The sequence below is a fragment of the Oryctolagus cuniculus genome, chromosome 12 (genome assembly GCF_051225735.1).
Source record: "Oryctolagus cuniculus isolate XC-2025 breed Fujian yellow rabbit chromosome 12, ASM5122573v1, whole genome shotgun sequence".
NCBI lineage: Eukaryota > Metazoa > Chordata > Mammalia > Lagomorpha > Leporidae > Oryctolagus > Oryctolagus cuniculus.
Genome location: NC_142878.1, coordinates 15,536,752 through 15,564,204, shown reverse-complemented (window position 1 = coordinate 15,564,204; position 27,453 = coordinate 15,536,752). Strand labels below are relative to the sequence as shown.

The 27,453-nt window shown below is 38.6% G+C and overlaps 1 protein-coding gene across 2 annotated transcripts in view; it reads left to right on the top strand.

The window, feature by feature from the left end:
• The window catches only part of GABRB3 (gamma-aminobutyric acid type A receptor subunit beta3), a 235,457-nt gene that overhangs the window by 155,154 nt on the left and 52,850 nt on the right, over window positions 1-27,453 (top strand). For both annotated transcript variants that reach the window (XM_089309248.1, XM_008269751.4), the window contains exon 4: window positions 8,441-8,661. In XM_089309248.1, the coding sequence (XP_089165374.1) occupies window positions 8,441-8,661 (221 nt within the window). The remainder of the gene's footprint in view (window positions 1-8,440; window positions 8,662-27,453) is intronic.

Below are 27,453 nucleotides of genomic sequence, written 5' to 3'. Positions count from 1 at the left end.
GGATTTGTGGGCCAGGCGTCATTCCCTTGGGCAGCAGGCAGAATTCTTCAGCTGCTTGTTGAGGAAGGTACAGAGGGCCACGTTAACTGATAAGGTGGTTTGGGGATATGATGAAAGGCTCCGTGGTAAAGTTTACAACGTGCTGTCTTAGCAGTTTGGAATGTCCCAGGTGTGGGACTTTCTAGAACAATAAGCATTATACTAGCCTTTAGGTGATCTACCTGTGCCCAGTTTCATATTTGGGCTTTTAGGCCTAAGTGGTTTAGCAGGTTCTAATACTGACTCAGCATATCATGCCTTCCCCCGTGCCAGGCTCTTCGGAGCATGTACCAAGTAGTTTTCCCAGACAGGGGGATCAGGCTCAAGTCAGCTAGGGGCTCCCCACATTTGCCAGGCCAGCAAGAAGCCAACTTGAGACGTGGATGTGTTTGATTTCAAGGCTCCTTCTATCCATCACCGCAGTATTATTTGTTTCATCTCTTTTTGTCTGCCCACTGGATTGTGAGCTACTTAAATGGCACCAATTATACCCTCCTTGTCTATGGGCCCCTGGCACCCAGCACAGTTTTTTGCTTGTGGTGGATACTCAGTGAATACTTGGAGCAAGAAGTGGGTCGGGAGAGGAAGAGAGGGAAGCAGAGAGCGTTCAGTCATGCTTTATTGTTATGTACTGCCACACAGATCCAACAAATGGAAACAGAGATACCATTCAAATCTGTTGTAGGAAGAGGGATGGTTGTAATGTTGAATATTCATTTATAAGCCAATAAATAGAATGGATTCGAATGTCCTAAATAAATTTTGTCAATAGAAGTGTCAAGATTCCCCCTGCCTAACATTATCATAGAAATGCCTGCAAAGAAAGTCACCACTACCATCTAGGCCTTATGTAAGCTTCTCAGAATAATTTTCCATCTTCTGTGACCTGAGAACAACTTACCTGCAAGGTTTGGTCTCATAAACTTGCTGAACCAGATGCAAATGCAGGTGTCCTGTGGTTTTCACAGCTGCAGTTAAATATTTAAATTTGGTTTAGAGATTGCATTTCTTTCTCCAGGATAGTCAATTTTTTCTTCATTTCCTGTGCAGAGGAATCTAGTCAATTACTTAATTGCAGAATAATGAGCAATATTTCCACTTTCAAATATGTATTCTTGTCATTTTAATACGATAAATGCCAAGAGATTTGTACAAGCAGGGAGAAACTTTCTTCTTTGAACTGCTTGAACTATATAATACCTAAAGATGAACTGAGGCTTTGCTATCTTCTGATTGTGGTCTCAGGAGACTTTGAGAGGACAGTCACCTGTGTATAGCTGGTTGCTTCTGCAGGGGGTTCATATTCCCAAATGCCTGCTCCCCACCCCCAGAAGTCTGTGCTGCTTCTAGAGCTGTGGGAGCTAGCAGTGCCCACCTCTTCCTGCTTCACACACTATTACAGCAGTACCCTGGCTCCCAACCACAGGGTCTGGGCCAGAGCTGGTATCTCACCCAGGAATTCTGGCTTCTGATCTCTACATAAAACAGAGTTTTGTAATCAAGATAAAACCTGACAGCACTTTTTGCCATATCTTTTTTCCAATGGCAAAACATTGTACAAATTCTGAACAAATGACTTAACAAATTTGTAGAACCCCAGCTGCTAGGACTGCTACCCTCTATGAAAGTATTTGGAGCATGTGAGAACATGTACCTTGGTGAACTTCGCTGTATCCTAATGACTGATTTGACAGCCCAACAAATATAGACATAATACGTTTTCCTTTGAAGAGGGACTGTGATTCCATTGGATTATCAAAGGGCTTTATGATCCCTAATGAGTCTCAGAAGAATAAATGGCTCTTTGATTCAATAATTCGTAATATATTTTTTAAAGAAAAACCCTTTTTAAAAGGATAACTCTTACTTAGGCTCATCCTAAATTCTTCAAAATGCTTTTTAAGAGAGGGAGAGAGTCAGAGAGAGAGAGAGAGAGAGATATACTTTATCACTTTATCTTCTCTAATGATTTTGATGAACTACCACAGTTCAAACCAACTATAATTAAATGAAATAAGTCACATTTATATAGTATAACCCAGAGAGTATCAATTCTCAGTGGGTTGGAGGATTCAGATGAAGATACCTTTGGGTTTTCCTCTTACTGACTAAACACTCTCCATTGAATCCCATACCCCAGGGCTGCAGTGACTGTAGCAGTCTGTACAGTTCACACCAGAGGTGCTGGAAGATTTCTCCTGTACCAACAGTGGTCTCAGGCACACATGAACCTGGTAGAGAAGTGGCCCAGAAGGTCAGGGCTCACACTCACCCCTCATTGGTCATTGTAATCTGATATGGAATAGTCTCCACTTCTGGAAGCCTGGCCTAGGATCCTAGGTGCCCAAGTAAAATAATTCTGCATAGGCTTCCCTGATGGTCTTCCCTGATGAGGATTTGTGGTTGGAATACTGAGAGTAGTGAGGCCTTGGTAGGGTGTACTGAGCACCACACAACCAATGGCTTTACCTAGAGCTTTCCAAATAGTTGGTGGCACCCTGTTTCTGCTCCTTAATCAGAAGTCAGATGAGAGTGTTGAGATCCCTGCTAACAAAATGGATGTGAGTCATTACCGGTGCTCATATACTCCATGTGTAAACTAATTTATAGGAGAGATATTTTACGAATTCTTGAATTCGTAAATTCGCAAATGTCAACCCTCCCTCAATACATAAAGTCGAGTAACATGAATTTATAACTAGGATGAACTTTTTGAGTCTAGAATTTGAACCAGAGCTGCTAAATTTGGGGTGGTGTGAGGAGTAGAGCATTACTCTATCGAGAATTTCGCTCAGTGCAGGTGATTTTGTATGTCCTGGATGGAAAGCTCTGTGGTTGCAACACCCTTTGACTGCTTCTGTTTCTGTGAGCTCTGACCTCTCAGCCAATACCCCTCTCACGTCTGCCAAAGCACTCGGTCTAGATGTGCTGATACTGCTGCTTGCACCAGAGCCAAGAAATCAGTGTCAGCAGACAGCCTGTCTCTTCCTATGTATGTTGATCTAATTGGGCCACCCACCCAGTGCAAGGTTCCTATACCCACTGCAGGCGGGGGTGGTGCATGCTCCTCCCTGGACCATGCTTCCCACATGTTGCTCTTCCCTGACTCCCACTACTTCCCTAAGTCCTGCTTCCTCCCTGGGTCTTGCTTCTTCGCATGCCCACCCCTCGTCTTGGCCCCGTTCTCCCACATACCTGTCCTCTTTTATGTCTCCATCTAGGAGTTTCATCTCTACCATAAAAGGAAGAGGTGGGAAAGGAGGCAACAGTCATCACTTCCTGCTACTCTGGTGGAGGCTCTTCATGTGTTAGGAAGTTCAGCACCCAGATTGCCTAAAAGCTCCTCCTTATCCCTATGTAGATCACCAACCAGAATAGAAAAAGTCAGGGTTGTGCGATCTCAGTGACATCACAAGGAGTGGGGTTGCTACTATACCATGACCACCAGAAGACTCACCGGGACCACTGGTGATTTCCAGAACCATCAAAAGCTCCAATAGACCTTCAGTTGAGGATTGCCATTTCAGGACCTCTGCTGGGCCCACTTTTGTCACTACAGGGCCTCCCTCAGTTACACTGAATTTGAAGATGCTCCTAATGGCCTTGTGGAGCCACCTCCTCTGCCGTGTCCTCCTGGCTCTGTGCTTTGTGAAGACATCTGTGGTGGCAGTGACCACTCGGAGCCAGTTTGTCCAGATGTCCAAATCTAGCACCTCTTCAAGATTTAAGCAGCGTGGTTCTTTTTCTAGGAAGTCACCCTTGTTCCATTTTATCCAGAAATGGTTTCCTTTTGAGCCTCTTAAACTTCTTTATATTTCATCTATCACTTAATCCCGATGCCTTTTGAATTATGGGTACCTTTGCCAGATGGCCAGCCCCTGAGAGCCTGTACTGTATCTGCTTCGTCTCTGCCTGCAGGACATTGCCTAGAACGTAGGAGCTACTCAGTAAATATTTGTCAAATGCCTCAATGGTGTTTGCATGAAGAGGCCTTTCTTGTGTACTTTGGGACTCTGGCAACAGGTCTGCAGAGGTGTGGTTCATTCTCTGAACAGTGTTGACTTTCTTAGATGGTGTCTATTCTTATCACCTTAGTACTTTGTGAGCATGGGGGTCACCCCATCCCAGGATGTGCTGCTTGGCTGTTGTTTGATTGGCCTCACCATTCCCAGCCATTTGTTACCTTCGTATCTGATATTGCCTGATGTCTTAAGCTTTCAGGTTGAAGAGCAGAGCTGTTCCCCATATCCATGTCATGTTCAATGGGGAGTCCAGTGCCCACTACTAGGACTCCTCTAAATTCCTGGCATTTTCTTTGTCTGGAAGTATCTTCTGTTTCTGTGAATGGCTTAAAATTTAAACTCCAATGGGTTCTCCATCCCACACAGACTGCATTTTCTTGGGTTGTACTCTTATCTTGTGTCAGGGATGCGTCACTCTAAATATAAATATCTACAGCTTTTCTAGAGACCCCTGAAGAAAACCACCATTGCAGAAGGCATCTGTGTATAGCAGCTGTGCTAAGCAGTATTTGTGAAGATGGGGGTTGCAATGGTGCTATGTTTCTTATTACTGCACATGAAGAAAAACTCCCATGACTCAACTCTCCACTCCCCAAGTAATCTTTGTAAATCTCACCCTACCAAGATCATTTGGCTTTAGTCTCCATACAGAAATTCCAGCTGCAGACCCAAGTCATGGAGGGAGGCAACCCCAACTTCGAAGCCCAGTTACTCAGGCTTACAGGGGGTGGAAGGCAGATGAGGGGAAGATGACTTCAGCCCTCTAAATTTCTATGTCTTCATCGGTGTGAAATAATGCATACTGAAGGATCAAAACGCATCAACAGCTGCCCTTGTTGTTCCATTCAGTGTTCATTATTGCCCATTGTAAGAGGCAGCAATGTTCTCTCTAACAACAAAATCTTCCACCAGCTGCCTCTAAACTTCACAAGACATTGAGGGGAGGCTTGGACCACCACACTGCCCTCTTCCGTTTGTCAACAGGTTTTTGTAGGGGAAAATAGTTGGCTACTGATTAGTGTCCACATTGATGTCATTGCCTGTGCCCTGAAGGAGTTGAAGCAGGTTTGGATTGAAATATTATTTTTTTCCTCTTTCTGTTATGTAAGTTCTTCCCCCCCAAATAAACTCAGTTCCCTCCAGCCAGCATCCAAGACCCACACTGAACTGCACTATTGGTGGTGCGGAGAGCAATGGGCCAAAATAGGACTGTGATCCTGAGCTTTCAGACTGTGAATGTCCTTGGGGCTCCAGTGCAGACTGACGTGTTCTCCCCTTTCTCCTGGAAAATCATCTGCAAGCCAGTCATAAAGGGCCTCCAACAAGAGTGCTAGACATCATGACTCAGGAGTGAGGCTGTGCGGCTAGGAATTAAAGAAGGAAACAAGTAAAAACTCTTTTATTCCAAGAAGCATTTAATTTGGAGCACTGTATTCAAATAGAAAATCCTTTAATTACTACAGCTAATTTATTCCCCTGTTATGCCATCACAAGTTTGCATGTTCCAGTTAAAGTGCATTACCTGCTTCGACCAAAGTTAACAGTAAGGGAGGGGGTGTGATGGTGCAAGGTAGAGGTGTATTCTCAGCCTGATGCTTTTCACCAAAGTAGTCTCTGTGGTCCTTTCAGGATATGGTTAGCCAGTGCCTCTCCTCATACTTTACTTCCCCCACTTCCCTTCCAAGGAGCATTCCCCATTTCCCTGAGTGCTTCTGCCCTTCATCCCTCCTAGAGGTTGTACTCAATATTGCAAAACTGATCTTCCTCACCACAGCCTTGTGTTTTAAAATATAGCTTTTATTATTAGTGTGGTAAGGTTAACAGATCAAGAGAAATCTGCCATTGGAAGGATAATTTATTCCTTACTGTGATCAAAAGGAAGGGGCGCCCTACCATGGGGTGAGCCACACAAGGTGGGCCATGAGGCAGAGGGAGAATGGAAAACTAGGGACCAAGGTCTCAACTTTGCTTTCCATGGGAGTAAATGGACATGGCAGGGCAAGCAGGCTCAGAGTGACTGGTTCAAATCATTTCAGGCGTCTGAGGCATAGGAGCTGCCCCGAATTAGTTCTCTATTACCTGGACTTGAAGACATTAGGGAAGGTGATAAGGAACTGGAATGTGAGAACCCAATAATGGAAGTGGTTAAGGGTGTGAACTCTGCATTGGTGGGTTTTCATATGGAAGATCTACTCCCAGGAGCATTTTTGCTCTCTAGGAACTGGTTTGCCCTGGGATGGGTGATTCCTTTAGGGTGAGCCAAGTCTCAGATGTCAACCAATCAGCATACAGAAAATAAAATACACAAATAATTAGCACACTTGGTTATGCCACTCTATTTACTCTACTATATGTAGCTGGTGACTTTTCTTTGACTTCAAAGCTGGCATTCAAGTTTTTCAACCTTGTGGGCACTGCTATGGAGTCCAGCTTTGCCCACCAGTCCATGAAACCTGCACTGTAGAAAAACCAGCCTCCAAGGGTTTCCCATGAGTTCTGTCAAAGTGATATTCCCAGATCTTTGTCTGTTCCCCACTATATTGCTAACATGTTTCATGCCACCTGCTCTGTGAGAATCTTTTTAAAAGTTTTTATTTATTTATTTATTTAAGATGGAAAGAGATATACAGAGACAGAAGGACAGAATTACTATCCTCTGGTTGACTCTCCTAAATGCCCATACAAACAGGGCTGGATCAGGCCAAAGTTGGGAGCCAGGAAATAAACCTAGGCCCCAAACGTGTGTGACAAATACTTAAGTCATCGTTGCTGCCTCCTAAGGTGCACATTCAGGAAGTTGGAATTGGGAGTGGAATCAGGGTATGAATCCAGGCACTATAAATGGGATGCATACAATCCAACTGACATCTTAACCACTAGGTCAAATGCCTTCCCCTTTGAGAATTTCTCATTGGTAGTGGGAATGATGATGACTGTTCATGCATGGAAATGCTTGGGTGTAAGTTTGAGAGAGGAGGGAATATGTTTCGTCTCATCTACTCAAATGTTGCCTCTCTCCAAAGTACAGGTAAAACCTCTCCCAAAGCTCTCCCACCCATATGGATTTTTGCCCCCTCATCTCCTCTGATTTTTGTGGACCTTCCAGTTTTAAAACATATGAGTATTGTCTACAGTCACTGAGGGTGTATAGATTTTGTTAACTCCTCTTAGTGTGCACACCTGAAGGTCGATGTCTTCCCTTTGTCATTTCACAAACTCCTGTACTCTTACACTGTTAAGAAGCATAATGAACAGGCACTGTTGGATCAGCAACACTGAGAAAGCCCTTCGAGGCAGCAAAAGCAATGCTGGATGGACTAGGAGAATACTTGTATCTTCTGGATTATTTACCTGATTGGCTGTGCCACTCTCATAGTCTGTATATGAAAGTCTTTACAGACATGAGCAGAAAGCTCCTTCTATGGAACAGCTGTGACTCTCCCTGCCTTGTTGGAGAGTTTACCTTCTAACCTTTGTTTTTTTTTTTTCAGCTTCCATGGTAGGATTCAGGATGTGTTGTGAATATCATCAGATTTTCGGACTTGGTCATTATAAAATTGGAGAGCGATAAAAAATAAAAAAAAATTAAAGGCATTTTTTTCCATACTTATCCTTTTCCCCACTTTCATCTCATTGAACTAACTGCTTTGCATAAGAAGAAAAGAAAGTAGTGTCCCTGCCTAGAGCATTGCTTCCTTTGCTGACCAGCCCATTGGACAGCATGAGGGCTCATCTCCAGTGTTCTTTGGTGGCTTCAGGCTCCCATGTTCCCCAGATTACTGTGTCATCATCTCCAGGTGATGTTATGGCCCAGTTAATGTAGAAATGGTCACGGCAAGCTGGGAAAAAAAGAAAATATGATGGATCGTGCTAGAGAACTCCCACAGGCCACTGGCTTCCAAGGATGTTTATGGATGGCTTGTATTTATAGCCCTCATAGAGGTCAGAACAGAGGAAAGTGGCTAAAATTGCAGGGAGAGTTTGTAGGTAGCGCTCATCTGTCTTGGGAGGTTAAAGCACCTCTCTGCCTGGTGGGAGATAGAATACTTAGGAGACTGGTCAGCTTCCCTGCCAGCAGCCTGATTTTATGGTCATTTGGCCCGGGGCTGGGGAGTCTTTATTTCTTTGTGGTTATCTCTGAAATGCAAACTTGTCTAGTCAGTAAAACAGGATTAATATCCATGACACATATCTATTCATGTACAAATTAAACCTGGTGTTTGCCCTCATAAGAAAGCAACCCCTGCTTCCCATCCTCTATAAATGACATCCATTTATCCTAGTCTGTTATGAAGTTTGGATTTCAATTTGGCCAATCTTGGGGGGAAATACACCTTGATTGAGCACAAACTAATTTTTGTCTTTTCTTTCCCCCTCAGGATTATACCTTAACCATGTACTTTCAACAATATTGGAGAGATAAAAGGCTCGCCTATTCTGGGATCCCTCTCAACCTCACGCTTGACAATCGCGTGGCTGATCAGCTATGGGTGCCCGACACGTATTTCTTAAATGACAAAAAGTCATTTGTGCATGGAGTGACAGTGAAAAACCGCATGATCCGCCTTCACCCTGATGGGACGGTGCTGTATGGGCTCAGGTCTGTCTGCCTCTTTGGCATGCATGGTGCACTGGCATTGAATTTATCACTTGAAATGATTTTGATAAGTGAGATCATACCTTTAGATTAATCAGGAAGCATCCATGAAATACTGTGATCATTACAGAAAAAGAAAGTCTCATAACCGTAAGATGTGGGCATTACTGCTACTATAAATAGTCCTCAAGCAGTTGAAAATAGCTTCCTAGGATTGATTATATGTAATTGGGCTGTCATTCCCTTAGGACGGATTCCCCATATCATAGCCACAAAGGCCTGTAATTAATATTGCCCCGGCAGTGCAGAGGATTTAATAAAATTTAAAGCAATTTGTGCAGTTCAAAAAAAGTCTGTTGTGCAGATTATAGGGTATAGTCTCCATGGAGTTTTCTTGAGGTAGTGCCACGAATATTTATGGGAATGACTAGGTGAGAGGCTTCCTGATGAGAACCTCTTTCTCTTGGTCTCGTAATGCAGTCACTCAAATTGGAAAGCTAGGGTACCTTCCTGCGCCTGGAGGAGGAAGTCTGGCTTCCCTCACTGCCCTGGAAACCGCCTGATCCCCCTGCCAATGTACCAGCACTGCTAGTGTTAGTTATCTTGAAAGTTGCCTTGGTAAAGGGTGTACTTAAAACCCTCTCTCTCTTTCTTTGATTTTGTGCTGATTTTTGTTCTGTTTTAGAATTGTGTTTTGGGTGTGCATGTGTGTCTTTTTCCATCTCCTGGCCTACACAAATACCCTTGAGGCCTTTTAGAAGTGGCTTATTGTTTTGAGTGGAACAAATGTGGATATCTTGGAGAAAAGGTTTGTGTCAAAATGTGTGAGTCGGGAGAATTTTAGCTAAGATTTCAACAGCTATAAGTGAAATCAAAGCACTGTACATTTAATACCACACCAGTGTGACTTTTATTGCTTCAAGATAAGTAAAAGAAATTACTAATGTGATTATTTGAAAATTTTGATAACAAGTACTATTTATCCATTTTTATGGAGTGCAGTGTGATATTTCAGTACATATATAGAGCATGTACTGGTCAAACGAGGCAACTGGCTTTTCCATTTCCATATCTTTTCGTTTTTGTTTGGAGCTGAGCAGCTCCTCTCTTCCCATCTTTATACAGTCCTTGACATATCCTTAAATATAAAATGTCAAGTGACTTTCTGAAAACCACAGTATATAGCATGAAGTTTGGGTTTTAGCAACATTTTTAACTATAGGGAAAAAAAAGACACATGTCATCCAAGACATGGTACTGCTTTAAAAAGTCTATCCTAGGTTTCTTTGGAAGGTTTGCAGTATGTGATATTTTTACCTGAAAATGAGAGCTGTGGTTGCAAAATTCAGGAGGTCCTGACAGATACATTGGTTGTACAAAAAATTATCTGGGAATCTTGTGAACATAAAATGAGGAGCCATTTGCTTGCTCCCACCCACCCAAAAAATAATCCGAAGTAGAAGAATCCAGTATGTGTATACGTGTGTGTGTGCATAGATGCACATGTGTGTATGCGCATGTGAGAGCAAAAAGAAACAAATATAGAAAAAAAACTAATTGACAATTTTTTGGCTTTTAAACAAAACATCCTTTTTAGGTCCTCTCCATTTTTATCTTTGTATTATTTTCTTATATATCTTTTAAAAGCAAAGAACTTTAACTTTTTGATAGAATTATATAATATGCATGAAAGCACTTTAATAAATTCCATTTGATACTGTTGGACTTAGCATCGTAAAACAGGCATGAGTTAGAAAAATATAACTTTAGCTAACTCTTGATCTATAAATTTGTATGTAGGATTTAAATAAAACATAATAAGCCACAGGAAGCTTTTAATACTAAATTTTGTAAAATTACCTAAAACAAGACCTCTCTGGTGAAATTCATTCTTTATACCACTCAAACAGTCTCTTAGGTCAGTAAATGTATTACAAAATATGTAACTTTTTATTCAGTTGTAGTCTAGATATATTCCTTAGATCTTTATTTAGAACTACACATTTTTGAAGCAATTCTTCAGATTTATGTGGACATGGACAAGACGCCGTAAATAAAATCTCCAACTACAGATCTATCACCATATTCTACATGTGCTTAGCAGCTTTGCTGTTTCATGTGGCTTCTTAGAAATTGTCTAATCTGAAAATGTTGGCCTTGATATTAAAAATAAGTACACATAGCCATAGATTAATTTTGATGTTTGGACACAAAACAGTAAGTTATTCAAAACTCTGATAATTTCATTAAATTAATGCATATGTATATTCTATATAATTCTTTATAAAATGAAGATATGTGTGTATATAAATGGTTTTTGATAAGAATAAGAGCAAATGTGAGTGCTGCCTTTGTGGGTCACCTTCCATCCTCCCCCGTGGGGCAAAACAGGCTTTTCTTCCTCTCACTTTTTCTTGTTGTACTTGTTGGGTCATTTTATAATACGGAAAGCCAAGGGTGGGATATGTAACCCTGACAGTATGTTTAAGTAAATAAGTACAGAGATGCTCTTTGAGTTACTATGGAATTATTTCCTAATATGCTCATTGTAAATTGAAAGCATCCCAAGTTGAAAAAGCATACTTAACATTCTTATACACTTAGCATACACTTAGCATACTTAACATGCTTGCTTACCAATACAGTGCACTGTCAAGCATCAGTTGTCCACCCTCATGATGGTGTGACTGACTGGGAACTATGGTTTGCTGCTGTTGCCCAGCACCATGAGTGTAGTACTCGTTGCTAACCTAGGAAAAGATTAAAAATGTAAATTTTGAAGTACAAGTTTTACAGAGTTCATATTATCACTGGTAACATCAGGAAGTCAAGAAGTTCTAAGTTGCACTATTAATTATAAGTCCATAATTGTCTGCACCAAGGCATGAGCATAGAGGAGGTCTGGCACAGCTGAGAACACTAAAGTTGAAATCCCCATTGTAAAGGCAGTAGAGTGCTTAGGTTGCTGCCACTGGCTATATGCTTGAGAAACTAGTCAAGCTGATTGTATTTCTGAGACCTCTAAGTTGGATTATTCTCACCATTGAATACTGACCATGGCTCTCACCTTACTTCAAGTATTCAGTAGTTGCCTAAGGGTCAGCCACCATTTAGTGCCTCTGGAACCCATTTCCTATTCGTGTCCAGCCATTGCAGTGTCAGAATCAATGAAGGCTTTTGCTTTATCTAGGATAGATGAAGATCTATGGCAGTGGATGAATTGTCCATGACGTAGGTTTGCACGTCAGTTCAGCCTTATTCTGGGAAATCATTGATCCTTATCTCTGACGACTTGGTGAAGTAGTCCAGTGACCACTTACAATGAAATTTGAGAGCAATCATGTTCTTGTAATGATTAAAGGTCATTTTAAATCTGGCAACTTGAACTTGAAACTTGGGCTAACTCGAGCTTGCGTTAACTAACTTCAGCTTCACTGAACTTAACAATAGACTGAGCCTATTTTGTGCACCCATCATGCCATGTGAGAAAATGCTCTGAATAGGGCACATACACCATCCAAAAGTAGAACGTGAGTTCTTTGAAATGTGGGTAGACAAACCTTTTTGAAGAACTAGAAAAATGTTGGCTGCCTGAGGAACTCTTGTGCCATCACAGTATTTCTGTTTTCCTCTGCATTGAAGTTTTCTTCTGTGAAAATTTGGACTCATTGCCCCTCTCCCTTCTTCCCGATTCATGTCTTCAGTCTGCTAGTCATTCGATGACATTGAATGTCTCACCTTGCACCATTAAGCATACGTTGTCACATGATCTTTTCTTCTTGCCACGCATTTTATATCTCTGGACCATTTCTCTGATGCTAGGACTTGGTAATGGGTATTGCAAAATGTATTTGAATTGCTCCAAAAAGCACCTGGGAATATGAGGTTGAGTAATCTCTATCAAAACAAGGCAACTCATACTTTGCTTGAGAAATGTATTGCAAAATCTGCTAGATAAGGTATTCCAAAGTTTCCATTTGCTGTTGAAAATCTTTTAAAGTTTTAAGGTGCTCATTCCTATACTTTAAAGATTGAGTACAATATTTAAATTAATCTAAAGTGTGTTTCAGAAGATTCAAATGAAGTCATTTAATTAGTTTGGCTGTCACTTAACCCCGAAATTGTGCTGTATAATAAACCTTGGTCTCGTCAAATACCTGTCTACCCTGGAACAAAGGTAAGCTTACAGAGGAAATGGTGTCCATGAGATTTGAGTGCAGGTATGCCTAACAAAGCCATTGTTTTGTTACTATCTCCCAGTTACTTTTAAATAACTAAGTAGAATTTTGATGAATTGCTTTCCAGAAGGGATTATGCCAATATGAAGCTTATATTTCCAATAAAGTATATATTTGTTTAGGGATATGATGCCTGAACCGGAGTTCATCAATGTTTAGGTCACTGTAAATAATCTATGCCTTCTTTGTCTCTAAAAGCTGGAGAAAAATCAACTGTCTGGCTCTAAATTCAGGCTCTTGCTTTTCTTTGTATCCCCCTCTCCCAGCACAATCATTCTTCCCTTCCTTAGAAGGACGTTTAGGCCTTCTTTTCAAACCTCCTCCCTCATTGACATTGTACAGTGATACCTCATACAGCGACTTATTTGTCTTCCCATTACAAAGAGACCATGTGATGTCCTGTACCTTGCTCTTGGACATCTCTCAAATTAGAGCAGATCCCTGACCATTTTGAGGGCCAGCTTCTCCTTGACATCCTTTCCCTACTCAAGGGTGTTGGGTCCTGTGATTCTAGCTGCTTCTTTCATACAGCTATGAGGGAACTTCCAAACAGTACTGAAAATGTGAATTGTGAAAACTTGTTTTCAAAAATATTTTGCATTAAAATAGACTTATTTTTAATTCTATCTCTCTGTGAGCTTTTTGTTGTACCCTCCTGTTCTCTCTCATCATGCTTCCAGTGTGGTAAGTTTCCTCCTGCTCTTCAGCACTATCAAGGATGTCTCTGTCCCAGAGACTTTTTTTTTTTTTGACAGGCAGAGTAGACAGCAAGAGAGAAAGAGACAGAGAGAAAGGTCTTTCTTTGCCGTTGGTTCACCCTCCAATGGCCGCCTTGGCAGGCGCGCTGCGGCCGGTGCACCGCGCTGATCTGATGGCAGGAGCCAGGTACTTCTCCTGGTCTCCCATGGGGTGCAGGGCCCAAGCACTTGGGCCATCCTCCACTGCACTCCCTAGCCACAGCAGAGAGCTGGCCTGGAAGAGGGGCAACAGGGACAGAATCCGGCGCCCTGACCGGGACTAGAACCCAGTGTGCCGGCGCCGCAGGCGGAGGATTAGCCTAGTGAGCCGCGGTGCCGGCCCACATTTTTTCTTTATCGAATACCTTTTGCTATCTGAGGTGATGGGAAAGTCACCATGAGAATATAAATTTTCTACAAAAGATGTGTTCTTGTCTTTTTTTTTTTTTTTGTCCTGTCCTCAAAATCCAGAGTAATGATGTTCCAAAGAGACATCTTACTTGCATCCATTGATCAACTCTCCAAATGCCTACAACAGCTTTGATTCAGAACCCAGTCTGGCTCTTTCATGTGGACGTCACAGAACCAACTATTTGAGCCATAACATCATACCTCTCATGGGACACATTAAAAAAATTGGAATTAGAATCAGCCAGGACTCAAACCCAGGCATTTCAATATGCGATGCAAGCTTCCAAAGCAGTGTCTTAAGTGCCGTGTCTGATACCCAGTCTAATTCACTGGAATTTATCTTGTAGGAAGTGAGGTAGCTATCTAATTTTTCTTCTTAAATGGTTAACCATGTTTTTGAGTACTTAGTAGTTTATTGTTCAACGTATTTGAAATTTACTCTCTGATCTATACACTACTTTATTATTAGCTATATTCACCAAACTGTTCAAAACAGGAAAACCATATTCCTCTTGAGTAACTGAAATTTGAACCCTTTGACCATCATTGTCCCATTCTGTGGCACCTCTCCCGACCCCAGCCTCTGTAACCACCATTCTATGCACTGTTTCTGTAAGTTGTTTAGTTTTTTTTCAAAATTGTATTAGCAATAATTGTACACATTTGTGGGTTATGGTATGATGTTTTAACACATCATACTGTATACTGTTCAAACTAGGGTAATCAACATTAACTCTTTTCTGACATAACCTTATGATTGCAGGCTTGGGTCTTCTTTCTTGTCTTTGTTCATGCAATACATACTAGGTCATCATGGAACATGTCTCCTACTTTGCTTTGTAATACTAGGGATTTATTCTTCCAGTCTAACTCAGATTTTGGTACTTATTATCCCTATCCCCTCTATCCTCTCCATCTCTTCCAGCCTCTAATAATGACAATTCTCTGTTCAAAATGAGTTTTGTCTGTTTAATGTCCCTCATAATGAGAACATGCAGTATTGATTTTTCTGTGGGTGGCTTATTTTGCATATCATAGTGCTATGTTACTTAATTCCATCCATGTTGTGGCAAATAGCAGAATTTCCTTCCTTTATTAAGGCTGAATAATATTTGATTGTGTATATGGGTATATGATATTTTCTTTGTGCATTCATCTGTTGATTGACACTCAGATTCTATAATTTGGCAATTCTTAATATTGCTGCAATGAACCATGGGAGTAAAAACATCTCTTCAACAAACTGATTTCAAATCTTTTGGATAAATACTCAAAATTGGATTTCCTGGAACATATGTTGATTGTATGTTTAACTTTTTGAGGAATCTGTATACAGTTTTCCCTAATGACTGTACTAATTTATATTCCCACCAACAGTTTGGAAATATTCCCTTTTCTTCATATCCTCACCAATACTTGTTATCACACATCTTTTTGATAATAGCCTTCTGGCAGGTATGAGATAATCTAACTTTGTGGTTTTAATTTGCACTTCTTTAATGATTAGCTGTATTCAGAATTTTTACATATGTACCTGTTGGCCAATTGGATGTCTTCTTGTGAGAAATATCTGTTTGGGTCTCTTGCCTTGTTTTTTTATTGCATTTTTTTGTTTATTTGCTTTCTTGCTGTTGAGTTGTTTGAGCTCCTTATATAATTTGTATATGAACCCATTACTGAATTATGACTCACAAATGTCTTCTCCCAATCTATATACTGTTTGTGAACATTTAGTTGCTTCCTTTGTTGAGCAGAAGGCTTTTAGTTTAATGCAATCCCATTTGTCTATTTTTGCATTTGCTGCCTGTGCTTTTGCTGTCAAATCCAAAAATGTTGTCCAGAACAATGTCATGTAGTTTGTTCTGTATGTTTTCTTCTGGTGGTTGACAGTTTCTAGTCTTATATATGAAACTTTAATCCATTTTAAGTTGATTTTTGTATATGTCATGAAATAAGGGCTTGATCCAATGCTTCTGGATGGAGAAATCTTGTTTTCTTAACATATTTATTAAAGAGACTAGCTTTCTATTTCATGTCCTTCACATATTTGTAAAAACAGTCAATTTTTTTCAAATGTTTTTTTCTGCATCAAATGAGATCATATGTTTCTGTTCTTCATTCTGTTAATATATATTTATTGATTTCCATTTGTTGAACTATCCTTGCATCCCAATGATAAATCCCACTTGATCATGGTGGATGATCCACTTAATGTGTTGTTTAATACAGTTTGCTAGTTTTTTATTCAGGATTTTTGCATCTGTGGCCATTAAGATATTGGGTTATAATTTTCTTTTTTGCCCCATCCTTGTCTGTCTTTGGTATAAGGATAAATAAAATAAAATAAAAATAAATAGATTAATAAATAAATAAATAAAATGGATATTCCCTAGCATTTTGATTTTTTTAGATATGCATGAGAATAATTGATACTTGTTCTTTTTTTAATTTTTGAATTGTTCGTATCTTGTAAATGCAACATTAGGAACCTAGTAATTCTTCCCACCACTCCTGTTCTCCAACCACTTCCCTCTTTTTCTCCCTCTTTTCCTGTTTGGTCAGAGAAAGAAAAGGAAACAGAAAGAAAGAAAGAAAAAAGAAAGGATGGAATAAAAATTAAGAGAACTGTTTCTCAACTGTCTAAACAAGGGCTATTCTTTGTTACTTTTCTCAAAGGTGTTTTTTGCTTTTTTCCCCCTTCCTCTTTTCCCTTACTTCCTCCTTATTCTTTCATTTTTGAAACTTAACTGTCTTTAAAGAAGACAATTTTGTGAACTCTTAGACATGACTATAACTTATGAGACATAATACTATCCTTTTAATACACTAAAATGAAGTGATTCTTGAGAATAATTTTTATTACTAAGTCTCTTGAAACAACTCTTTGTGGACGGAACTCCCATTGGGAAGTTAGTGCCCAGTGACTCTTATTGCTTATTTAACAAATAACACTCTTATATATGACATCAGTGACCACTCAAGGCTCTTGATAAGAGCTGCCTCATCTATAGAAGCATTTTGGATCGAGTAGCTCAACAAGGCTTTAAGCAAAGTGGAAGCTCTCTCCTCCCTTCAGAGAAAAGGACCTCCTTCTTTGGTGGCTTCTTTGTGGTCTCTTCATTGTTGATTTTTTTAACTGCTCAAAGTCTTCTTTGTTTGATATAATCCCATTTACCTATTTTTCCTCTTATTGCTTATGTTTTAAGAATCTTAATCCAAAAACTTGTTGCCTTTGCCAATGTCTTGAAGTGTTTCTCCTCTGTTTTCTTCTAGTGTGTTCATAGTTTCTACTCTTACATTTAAATCTTTGATTCATTTTAAACTGATTTTTGTATAAGTTGAGAGAGGTAGGAGGAGAGTCACGTTTCAATTTGCTGCGAGTGGATATCCAGATTTCCTAGCATCATTTATTGAAGAGACCATCGTTTTTCTAAGGCATGTGTTTTGTACCTTTGTCAAAGATCAATTGGCTGTATGTGTGTAGATTAATTTCTGGGATCTATATTCTGTCACGTTGTTCTTATTGTCTGTTTTTATGGAACTACTATGCTGTTTTACTTACAATAGTTCTGCAGTATGTCTTGAAATCTGGTATTGTGCTGATTCCAACTTCGTTCTTTTATTAAAAATTGCTTTGGATATTGAGAGTCTTTTGTGCTTCTGTATGAATTTCTGTATTGTTTTTTCTAGTTGTGTGAAGAATATTACTGATATTATGATAGATATTGTATTGAATCTGTAAATGAGACAGTAGCAATATCAACTCTTCTAATAAGTGAGCATGAGAAATATCTCTTTTTTTGTATCTTTTTAACTTTTTTGTATGTATTTTGTGATTTCTATTTTAGAGGGCTTTCACATCCATGATTAGGTTTACTCCAAGGTGTTTTATTGTGTTAGCTACTGTGAATTGGAATGATCTCAAAATTTCTTTTTCAGTGAATTTGTTTTTGATGTATAAAAATGCTGCTGATTTTTACATGTTGATTTTCTATCCTGTGACTTTACTGAATTCATTTATCATTCTAATAGTTTCTTAGTGAAGAGTAGGTTTATCTCTATATAAAGCATGTCATCAACAAATAGGAATAATTTGACTTCCTCCTTTCCTAATTATATGCTTTTTATTTCTTTTTCTTGCCTAATGACTCTGATTAATACTTCCAATATTGTACTAGTAACGATAGTGTGGATATTCATTAATATCTGGCTCCACATTTAGAGGAAATGCTTTCAAATTTTCTTCATTTAATATGGTGTTGACTGTGGGTTTTTCATTGATGGCCTTTACTATATTGAAGTGTATTCCATCTATACCTAATTTGTTCAAGGATTGTTTTGGTCCTGAATGGATTTTAAATTTTAGCAAGTACTTTTTCTGCATCTATTGTGATGATCATATGATTTTATCCTTTTTTTTCTTTTGATGTTAGGTCTTATGTTTATTTTTTTGTGTATCTTGAACCATACCTGCATCCCTGGGATAAATCTCATTTGATTATGATGAATGATCTTTCTGATGTGTTTTTAGAATTAATGTGCTAGTGTTTTTTAAAATCTTCACATCTTTATTCATAGATAATATTGGTCAACAGTTTTCTTTTTTGTGTGTGTCTTTGTCTGGCTTTGGAATCAAGGTAATGCTAGATTTATAGAATAAATTTGGAAACATTCTCTCCCTTTCAATTTTTTGGTTTAGTTTGAGAAGAATTTATGTCAGTTCTTCCTAGAAAGTTTGACATAGTTCAGTAGTGATGCTCTGTATGTTGTCTAAGGCTTTTCTTTGTTGGGAGATTTCTGGTTAGTAATTCAATATTACTCTTTATTAGTCTATTTAGTTTCTCTGTCTTCATGATTCAATTTTGGTAAGTTATATGAATCCAGAAATGTATCCATTTCTGATAGGTTTTCCAATTGCTTTGCATGCAGATATTTTTAATAGTCCCCAATCATCATTTGTATTTCTGTGGTATCTGTTGTAATATCCCCTTTATTTTGAACTGGATTTTATTGGAAGATTCTGCATTCCTTAGTTTAGCTGATGTTTTGAGAATTTTATATTTTAAAAACTCTCATTTTATTAATCTTTCATATTGTTTTAAAAATTTCTAGTCTTTTGAGTCTGCCCTTATCTATATTACTTCATTCCCTCTGTTAACTTTGCATTTGATTTGTTCTTATCTAGGTCCTTGATATTAATTTTTTGGCAGTTTTTTCTTAATGTAGGAATTTATTAATATAAACTCTCATTTTAGTACTTCTTTTTCTGTACCCATAAGTTTTGGTGTGTTGTGTTTCCATTTCCATTAGCTTCAATGAATTTTTAAAATATTCTTTTTGATTTTTTCAGTGACCCACTGTTAATTTAGAAGCATATTGGTTAGTCTCCATATTCTTTTGTGGTTAATTTCTAGCTTTATTCCATTGTGTTAAGAAAAATGACATGATGTGATTTCAATTTTTCTGAACTATGGCTTGTTTTGTGGCTTAATTTGTGCTATCCTTAGCTACTTATTTTGACTATCATTTTTATTAAGCTTTTGTCTTTTCACTCTCATACTAAGTATAAAATGGCCCAACATACCATCATTGCAGTCCTGGAGCTTTTTTTTTTTTAATGTAACTCATTTAGTTTTTTTAATGTAACTCTCATTTAGTTAGTATTGTGCTTTTGCATGTTTTATGTTATCCATTAGTTACTTTCTGTTTTAGTTTAAAGGATCACTGTAGCCAGTGGTGTAAGGAGGGTATGGTGGAGATGAACTCCATTAGCTTTTGACTAAAAAAGTTTATATTTCTCTCTTATTACTGAAAGATAACTTTGCTGGATAAATGTTGTTGGTTGTCAGTTTTTTCTTTCAGCACTTTGAATATATCAACATGCTCTTGACCAGAATGGTTTATGCTTAGTAACCCACTGATAGTCACATTGACTTTTTTATATTTTTTTCTATCTCTTGTAACTATCAGAATCTTTTCCTTTTTATTTCATTTTTGACAGTATGGTAGCTATCTGACTTGGCTTACTCCTCTTTGAATATAATTCTATTGGATAGCTCTGTTTCTGTACCTGGGGGTCGGATTCTATCTTAGGCATCTATGATTAGGAATATTTTCAGCTATGACTTCTTCAAATGCACTTTCTGGCCCTTTTTCCTCTCCTGTTAATGTTAATGTTAAAATTCCATCTCTTGATGGTGTCCCATAATTCCATTGGATTTATTTACTCTTTTTCACTGTTTTGTCTTTTTACTACACTGACTGTTCAAACATTTTGTCTTCAGGGTCACTGATTCTTTTCTTCTGATTGATCAAGCCTATTGTTAAAGCTTTCTATTGATATTTTTCAATTCAGTCATTGCAGTCTTTTGCTTTAGGATTTCTGTCGGCCTCTTTATTATTGTTTCTACTCCTCTATCAGGATTCTTAATTTATATATTATTTTCTCAACATTCTCCTTATATTTTTTACTTCATTGAAATTATTTATGAATATTATTTTTTTTTAGATTTATTTTATTTATTTGAAAGACAGAGTTACAGAGAGAGGTAGAGAAAGAGAGAGAGGCCCCCCATCTGCTGGTTCACTCCCCAGATGGCTGCAATGGCTGGAGCTGCACCGATCCGAAGCCAGGAGCCAAGAGCCTCCTCTGGGTCTCCCACTTGGGTGCAGGGGCCCAAGGACTTGGGCCATCCTCTACTGCTTTCCCAGGCCATAGCAGAGAGCCAGATCAAAAGAGGAGCAGCTGGGACCAGAGCCAACACCCACATGGGATGCTGGTGCCTCAGTCCAGGGCTCTAACCCACTGTGCCACAGCACCAGCCCTTACGAATATTATTTTAAACTGCCAGTCATTTCATGGATCTCCATCTCTTAAGGGTTCAATAGTGGAGCTTTGTTAATTTTGAGAAAATAGTCCTCTCTTCTAGCCCTTGCAAATTCCCTTTGACAGGGATAGACTTTCTTTCTTTTTTTTTTTTTTAAGAATGTGTTTCATATTTATTAAAAATAAAAAAAAGGGTGGATCCAAAGAACAACCTCAGGGATGGAGGTGGCAGGACACAGACCCATAGGTAGCTAGAAAAGTATGCCTTAGGGAAATTTAGGGAGCCTTAATTCTACCTTGTTTTAGATGCTATTTAAGTAGCTAGCTTAGGGATAGACTTTCAATATTGACTGTCCTGTGACTCTTGATGTGACTGTTGGTGATTACCCTGAACAAGTGGAGCTTGTAAGTTATTAAGTTGGATAAGCCACTAGCTTTGTTTTGATTTTGAGAGGAGCTTCTGGCTGGGTCCAACTGTTCAGTGATACCACTGAATAGACTGTGCTTTCAGGCAGATCTGCTGATTGGGTATTGTAATTACTTCTGATCAGGCTGATCACATGATGTATATCTTTGTCTGTCCACTCTGGTGTTTGGAGTATTTAGCTGAGCAAGACTGCAGATGGGCTAGGAAGTTCGTTAGGTAAAGTCACTGCTCAGGAAGGCAGAACCCAAAGCAATGTTCTTTAGACTTGTGTGATTGCATGATTGAAGATTGCCTGTCTTCCCAAGTGGAGCAGTTGGGAGTGGCTTTTGATTGGATAGAGAGATTATTGGACCATCTAGATCAGGCTGTTGTAGCCCATTTGTTTCTATGGAATTGCAGAGGTGAAAGTATTTTGACTTGGGTAAGATCATTAGGTAGGCTTTTTGGCTGAATGGGGCTTCTGCTCATCTAGCCTGTTTGTTTCTCTGAAGTTCAAAGAAGTGATAATCTCCATGGATGGGCAGGATCATTGGGTGGACTCTTTGGCTGAGTGGAGCCACTGCTTGACTTCCCAAGTCAAGTTGATTTAGCTCCTTTATTTCTCTGAAATACATGAAGTTAACAACTTTTGCCTGGATGACGACATTGGAATGGGCTATGAGTCTGGAAGTAGTGAATAGCCAGCTAGGAACTCAGGCTAGGTTGAACTTCCATGATGAACTTGATGAACCAGATTTGCAGATGGTTATCTAGAGTCTTACATAACAGCTGTTGGGAACTTGTTCTTATAACTATGATCTCAGCCTCCATTCTTTATTTCTATTAACCTTTGTCAGTTTGGCCATGGTGTAACCTTACATTTCCTGTGAAATGAGACAGAAGTGAGCTTCCTTGGTATTGCCTCAGAGTGCTAGGGAAGCTGGATGGCTGCCTCTGATTCTCTTTGCTCTCTTTAGAAATATAGGCCAAGGAAAATCTTCTCACCAGGAAAATCTGGTGTTTTGTAAACTTGGAGGAGGGGTTGGAGTGGCATCATCAGGGTATGACTATTCTGACCCTATTAATTAGAATTAATTCAATTATTAATATCACATATGTGTCTCAGACTTATCTCCAGGTGCTGGTGTTTTCAGAAAAAATGTTCTGGTCTGTAGATAGTTGGTAATTTAACTTTGTGCCTTTGAGAGTATGGAAATGAAGATTTCTTCTTCCATTTCCTGATATTACCCACCAGGTCCATTCATGAATTCCTGGGATTAATCCTGTATTGTTGTAGTGGGTGATATGCTTAAGAAATTATTAAATTTTCCTTGCCATTGCTAATTCATAGTTTCTTTTTACTTAAAAACATTTATTCAATCAGTTTATTGATTATAAACATAACCATTATGCAATTGTCTCCCATTATTCCCTTAAACTTTGTTTGATGAGGTATTTAATTACTCTGCTTTCATAAAATTTGGACAGATCTCATGGTTTTCTGCCAATGTTTTAATAATGATCTTTTATGTCCTTAAGTTGTATAAGTATTCTGAATTAAATATTTAATCCTGGTTTCATATTTATTCAGATTGGATATTTGTAGTGGCAAGAGGAGGGGACTAAGCTTCTCAGTGTCTCTGCCTTCTCTTCCCTCTCTGTTCCTTCTTCACTTTCATAGATTACATATGGCTTCTCCAGTTTTGGAGGTTTGTTTTAGGGGATGGAAGAGAATGGTTTAGAAAAGTTTTAATTGAACGGGTACTATTTCCTGGTAACTTCATAGTCTGACATGGAATATACTGAAAATTTATCCTTTTCAGTACTTCTCAAAAATCAGAATCTCTCTCAAGGAGATCCCTTGATCAGCATGGAGTATTGTTGCTAGGGAGTGGAAGATAAAATAATACTATATCAAGTCTGTTACATAACATGAATCAACTGTATTTCTCTATTGTTGAGTTTCCTATAATAGCTTAAATTCTTGATTCTTAAGAAGAATTAATGCCCCTCTAGGTCTTCAAAAATTTACTCATAAATATATACTTTATATGAAATAGTATTGTAGATAAGTTTTTATAAATGTGTGTTACTATAAGAAGAGTGGAGAATGACAGTTTCCACTTAAGTACAAATGATTTCAGACTCTGCTATACTTCTTGGTCTCTTGAAATTTTCTTTTTTGTGTGATTCTTTGGGACTCACATTTTTCAGGAGAATATTCTTTTTATCTGGGCTTTCTCATTTACCAGCATGTGCATTTGTGTTTCCTTCTGTTACATTTTAAGCTATTGAGAATATAATCTTATATTCCATTCTTCATTTATACTTGTGTTCAAAACCATCAAGAAATGTTTAAATATTTTTATATTTAAAGGATTAGGCTTTGATTTTTATCAATCCATTCATTACTTTCTGCTCTAAATTTATAAATGTCATCCTCATCTTGCTTTTAAAGATTTCTATAAAGTTGAGTGACATGACCAAAATGGCAAACTAAAACCCTCCAAGCTCTTATTCATTCAAAGACATTAAAAAAATTAGAAACTGTCTGAACCAACTTTGTTGAAGTTCTAGAAAACTGTCCAAGTTTTACAGGAACAAACCAAAAGCCCAGTCAAGAAAAAGCTACATTCAAAACAAAAGCAAAGTTTTATGAAATATTTTTGTTATTTTCCCATCTGTTTTCCAGTCTGGGCAGTTTTGGTGCTATGAAGATAACATCCAGTTCCCAGTTCTGCCCCTTGTAGCAGAGTGACAAGTTATTGGGAACATATATTCTAAACTATCTGGGTCATTCCTGAAGAACTGAAGCAAGATGATCACTTATGTTTTGCTTAATTCAGAATTCTAGCATATGAGGGGTAGAGACTGCTCAAAAACCTACAAAATGACTACAAATCCCAGATGCCCAGGATAAGATATTCCGGATGGAAACATAAAATAGATTATGGGTAGCCGAAATAAGAAGTTGGGATGATAATCTTTTGGTAAATTGTATCATTAAAAAGTAGCCATACATGCAAACAGATTTAGAAAGGAAAAGGTATATGGTCAAGGAAAGGTATATGGTCAGGAAAACTGCTAAGAAGAGCCCTAAAATTTTTGCTTTGGGCTGACTCCTAAGTTTAGAGCAAGCCTAGCCAAGTGGTTATAGAATGTTCCAGCATACAGCTAATCTGGAAAGACTAGGAGAGGTAGCTGTGATCTCTTTTTTGCTTGTTTTTATTTTGTTTTATTTATTTCGGTACCCCATACTCAAAGAAATCTGTGTTAAAACATTAGTTGACTATGAGCAATAGAAATAAAGACTTCACTGTTCACAACCAACAAAGAATAATCTCTTCCAAAACAGTTTTAGAATGTCTCAAAAAATGGAGTACTAAATTAGGAAATAGAAAATGCCAGGGTAGGGGAGGAATCTGATTGTCAGAGTTACCACATTATAATAACCAAATGTCAAATTTTAAGAAAGAAAGATTACAAGTCATACACAGAAAGATGACAACATGGAAAACTAAAAGGAATAAAATTGAGACAATGGTCTTATTTGTAATATTAAATCACCTTTGTTAACTACTCAAAGAGGTAAGGGAACCATGGACAGTGGACCAAAAGAAACATGAAAAATGGTGTTTGAACATAGTGTGTTTGTATATACTAATAATGTCTGCATTTGTATATACTAATAATAACAATCCAATAAAATAGATGAATGAATGTTTTAGGAGTGGGCATTGTGGCATAACAGGCTTAGCCACTGCTTGGGACACCCACTTCCCTATTAGCATGACTGGGAGTCCTGTTCCACCTCTGCTTCTGACCAGTCTTCCTGCTAATGAACACACCTGGGAGGCAGCAGACAATGGCTCAAATACTGAATCTCTGCAATCCACGTGGGAGATTGGATGGAGTGGCTGGCTCCTGGTTTTGTTCTGGCCCTCCAGTCTCTCTCTCTCTCTCTAACTCTCTTTCCTGGTCACAGACCACATGATTATTCCTAGGAACTGTTTTTGCATTCTAACTGTAGCATACTCTTTGTAAGCATTGCTCTTTGCTTGAATGCTTTATATTTTTGGGTTCTTAGCTACAGATTCACTCCCATAGTTTCATTAGGTATTTTCCCATTAGGGGATTTCTTTAGGGGCTCCAAACCTGTAATAAACTCCTAAATACATTCTGCAACTTTCCTTTAAAATCTCGGTGGAAGCTACCACGAGCTCATGACTCTTGAATTCTGTGCACCTGCAAAATGAACACTGCTTGAATGCCACCAAAGCCTGCTGCCAAAACGAATGGTGCCTGGACCTGCTGAACCGTGACTCCAGCTATGGAGTATGTCACTAGCTTACAGCAGGAGAGAAATTCCGAGGTAGCCTTAGGCATCTAGCACCCATTAAAAGCACCCCAAACTATCCCTGAAACACTTCATTCCCTGGAAGATCTCTGGATCTGTAATAGAAGACTGGCCTCAAAAATTTCTGAGATGTCTCGAGGCTTTTTCTGAGTCCTTCCACAATTGCTCATAATGCTTCACTTACTGCATTCTAGGCATTTTCTAATTTACTCCTCCAAATTCTTCTAATTTCTTCCCATAACTCAGTTCCAAAGCATTTCACATTTCAGATATTGCTTATAAACAACAGCCTAATTTCTTGGTACCAGTTTTCTGTGCTTGTCCATTTTCATTTGCTAGTAACTCAGTATTATAGACTGGGTAAGTTATAAAGAAAAGAGGTTTTTTGAGGTGAACGTTTGGCATGGTGACTTAGACACTGCTTGAGACAATCACATCCTGTATTGGAGTGGCTGGATTAGAGTCCCAACTCCGCTTCTGCATCTAGCTTCCTGGGAGGCAGCAGTGGTAGATCTCATAGTAGGATCTCTGATACCCACTTGGGAGACTAATACCAAGTTCCCAGTCCCTATATGAGGAGTGAACTAGTGGAGGCAACACTCTGTCTCTCTGTCCTTCTATAACTTTGCCTTTTAAATAAATGCATAAATAAGTAAATGATTTTTAAGGATTTTGTTTATTTATTTGAGAGGTAGAATCACAGAGAGAGAGAGAGAAACGGAGATAGAGACAGAGAGAAAGGTCTTCCATGCACATTCACTTCCCAAATGGCCACGGCTGGGCTGATTCAAAGCCAGGGGCCTGCAGGTGCAGGGGTCCAAGTACTTGGGCCATTTTCTCTGCTTTCCCAAACCATAGCAGAGAGCTGGATTGGAAGAGGAGCATCCAGGACTAGAACTGACACCTACTCTGCCACAGCATAGTGAATAATATTTTCAAAAATAAGTTTATTTTGGCTCACAGTTCTGGAGGTCTGAAGTCAAGGGCCTGCGCCTAGGGTGGGCATTCTTGCTTCCAGAGTTCCAGGGTGGTGAGGGCATTACAAAGTAAGAGACAGGAAATGCTTGTATGTGTTTCCTCTTCTTATAAAGCTCACTGCTATTCAGTCGTGGGAGCTCCAATCTGATCATCTCATCTAATCCTAATCACTTCCCAAAGTCTTCTCTTCTGAATGCCATAGTCAAATAGTTTCTACCCTTTACTATCTCATAATGGTCATTAAAGGTTGACATGAGTTTCAAATGGGAAAATTCATATTCAACCCACAGCAAGAGAACAACTCCATGTATGAACAGCATTTGGAAATATGAAAAATCTTGGAATAAATTTTGTGATGGAGTAAATGGTGTGTACATAAAACCTATAAAATATTATTGAAAGAATCTGAGGAAACCTAAATAAAATGAAAGTTAGCCTATGTTCTTGGAAGATTTAATATTGATAAGATAACAATACTACCCAAAACAATATGCAGATTCAGCACAATCCCTATCAAAACCCTAATGGTGTCTTTTTTGTGTAAATAGAAAAACTCACCTTAAAATATAAATGAAATTTCAAAAGACTGCAAATATCTAAAACCAATCTTGATAAAAAAGCAAAGTAGGAAATCTCATATTGCCTGCTTTCAAAACTTAATACACAGGTATGGTAATCAAAACAGATTAGTACCAGCATTAATAACAGACATTTAGATCAATGAAATTGAGTATAGGGGTTAGAAATAAATCCTGGCACATATGGTGAAATGGTTTTTGACAAGGGTGACAAGAGTACTTACTCAATGTGTAATGGACAGTCCTTCCAACAAATGATGTAGG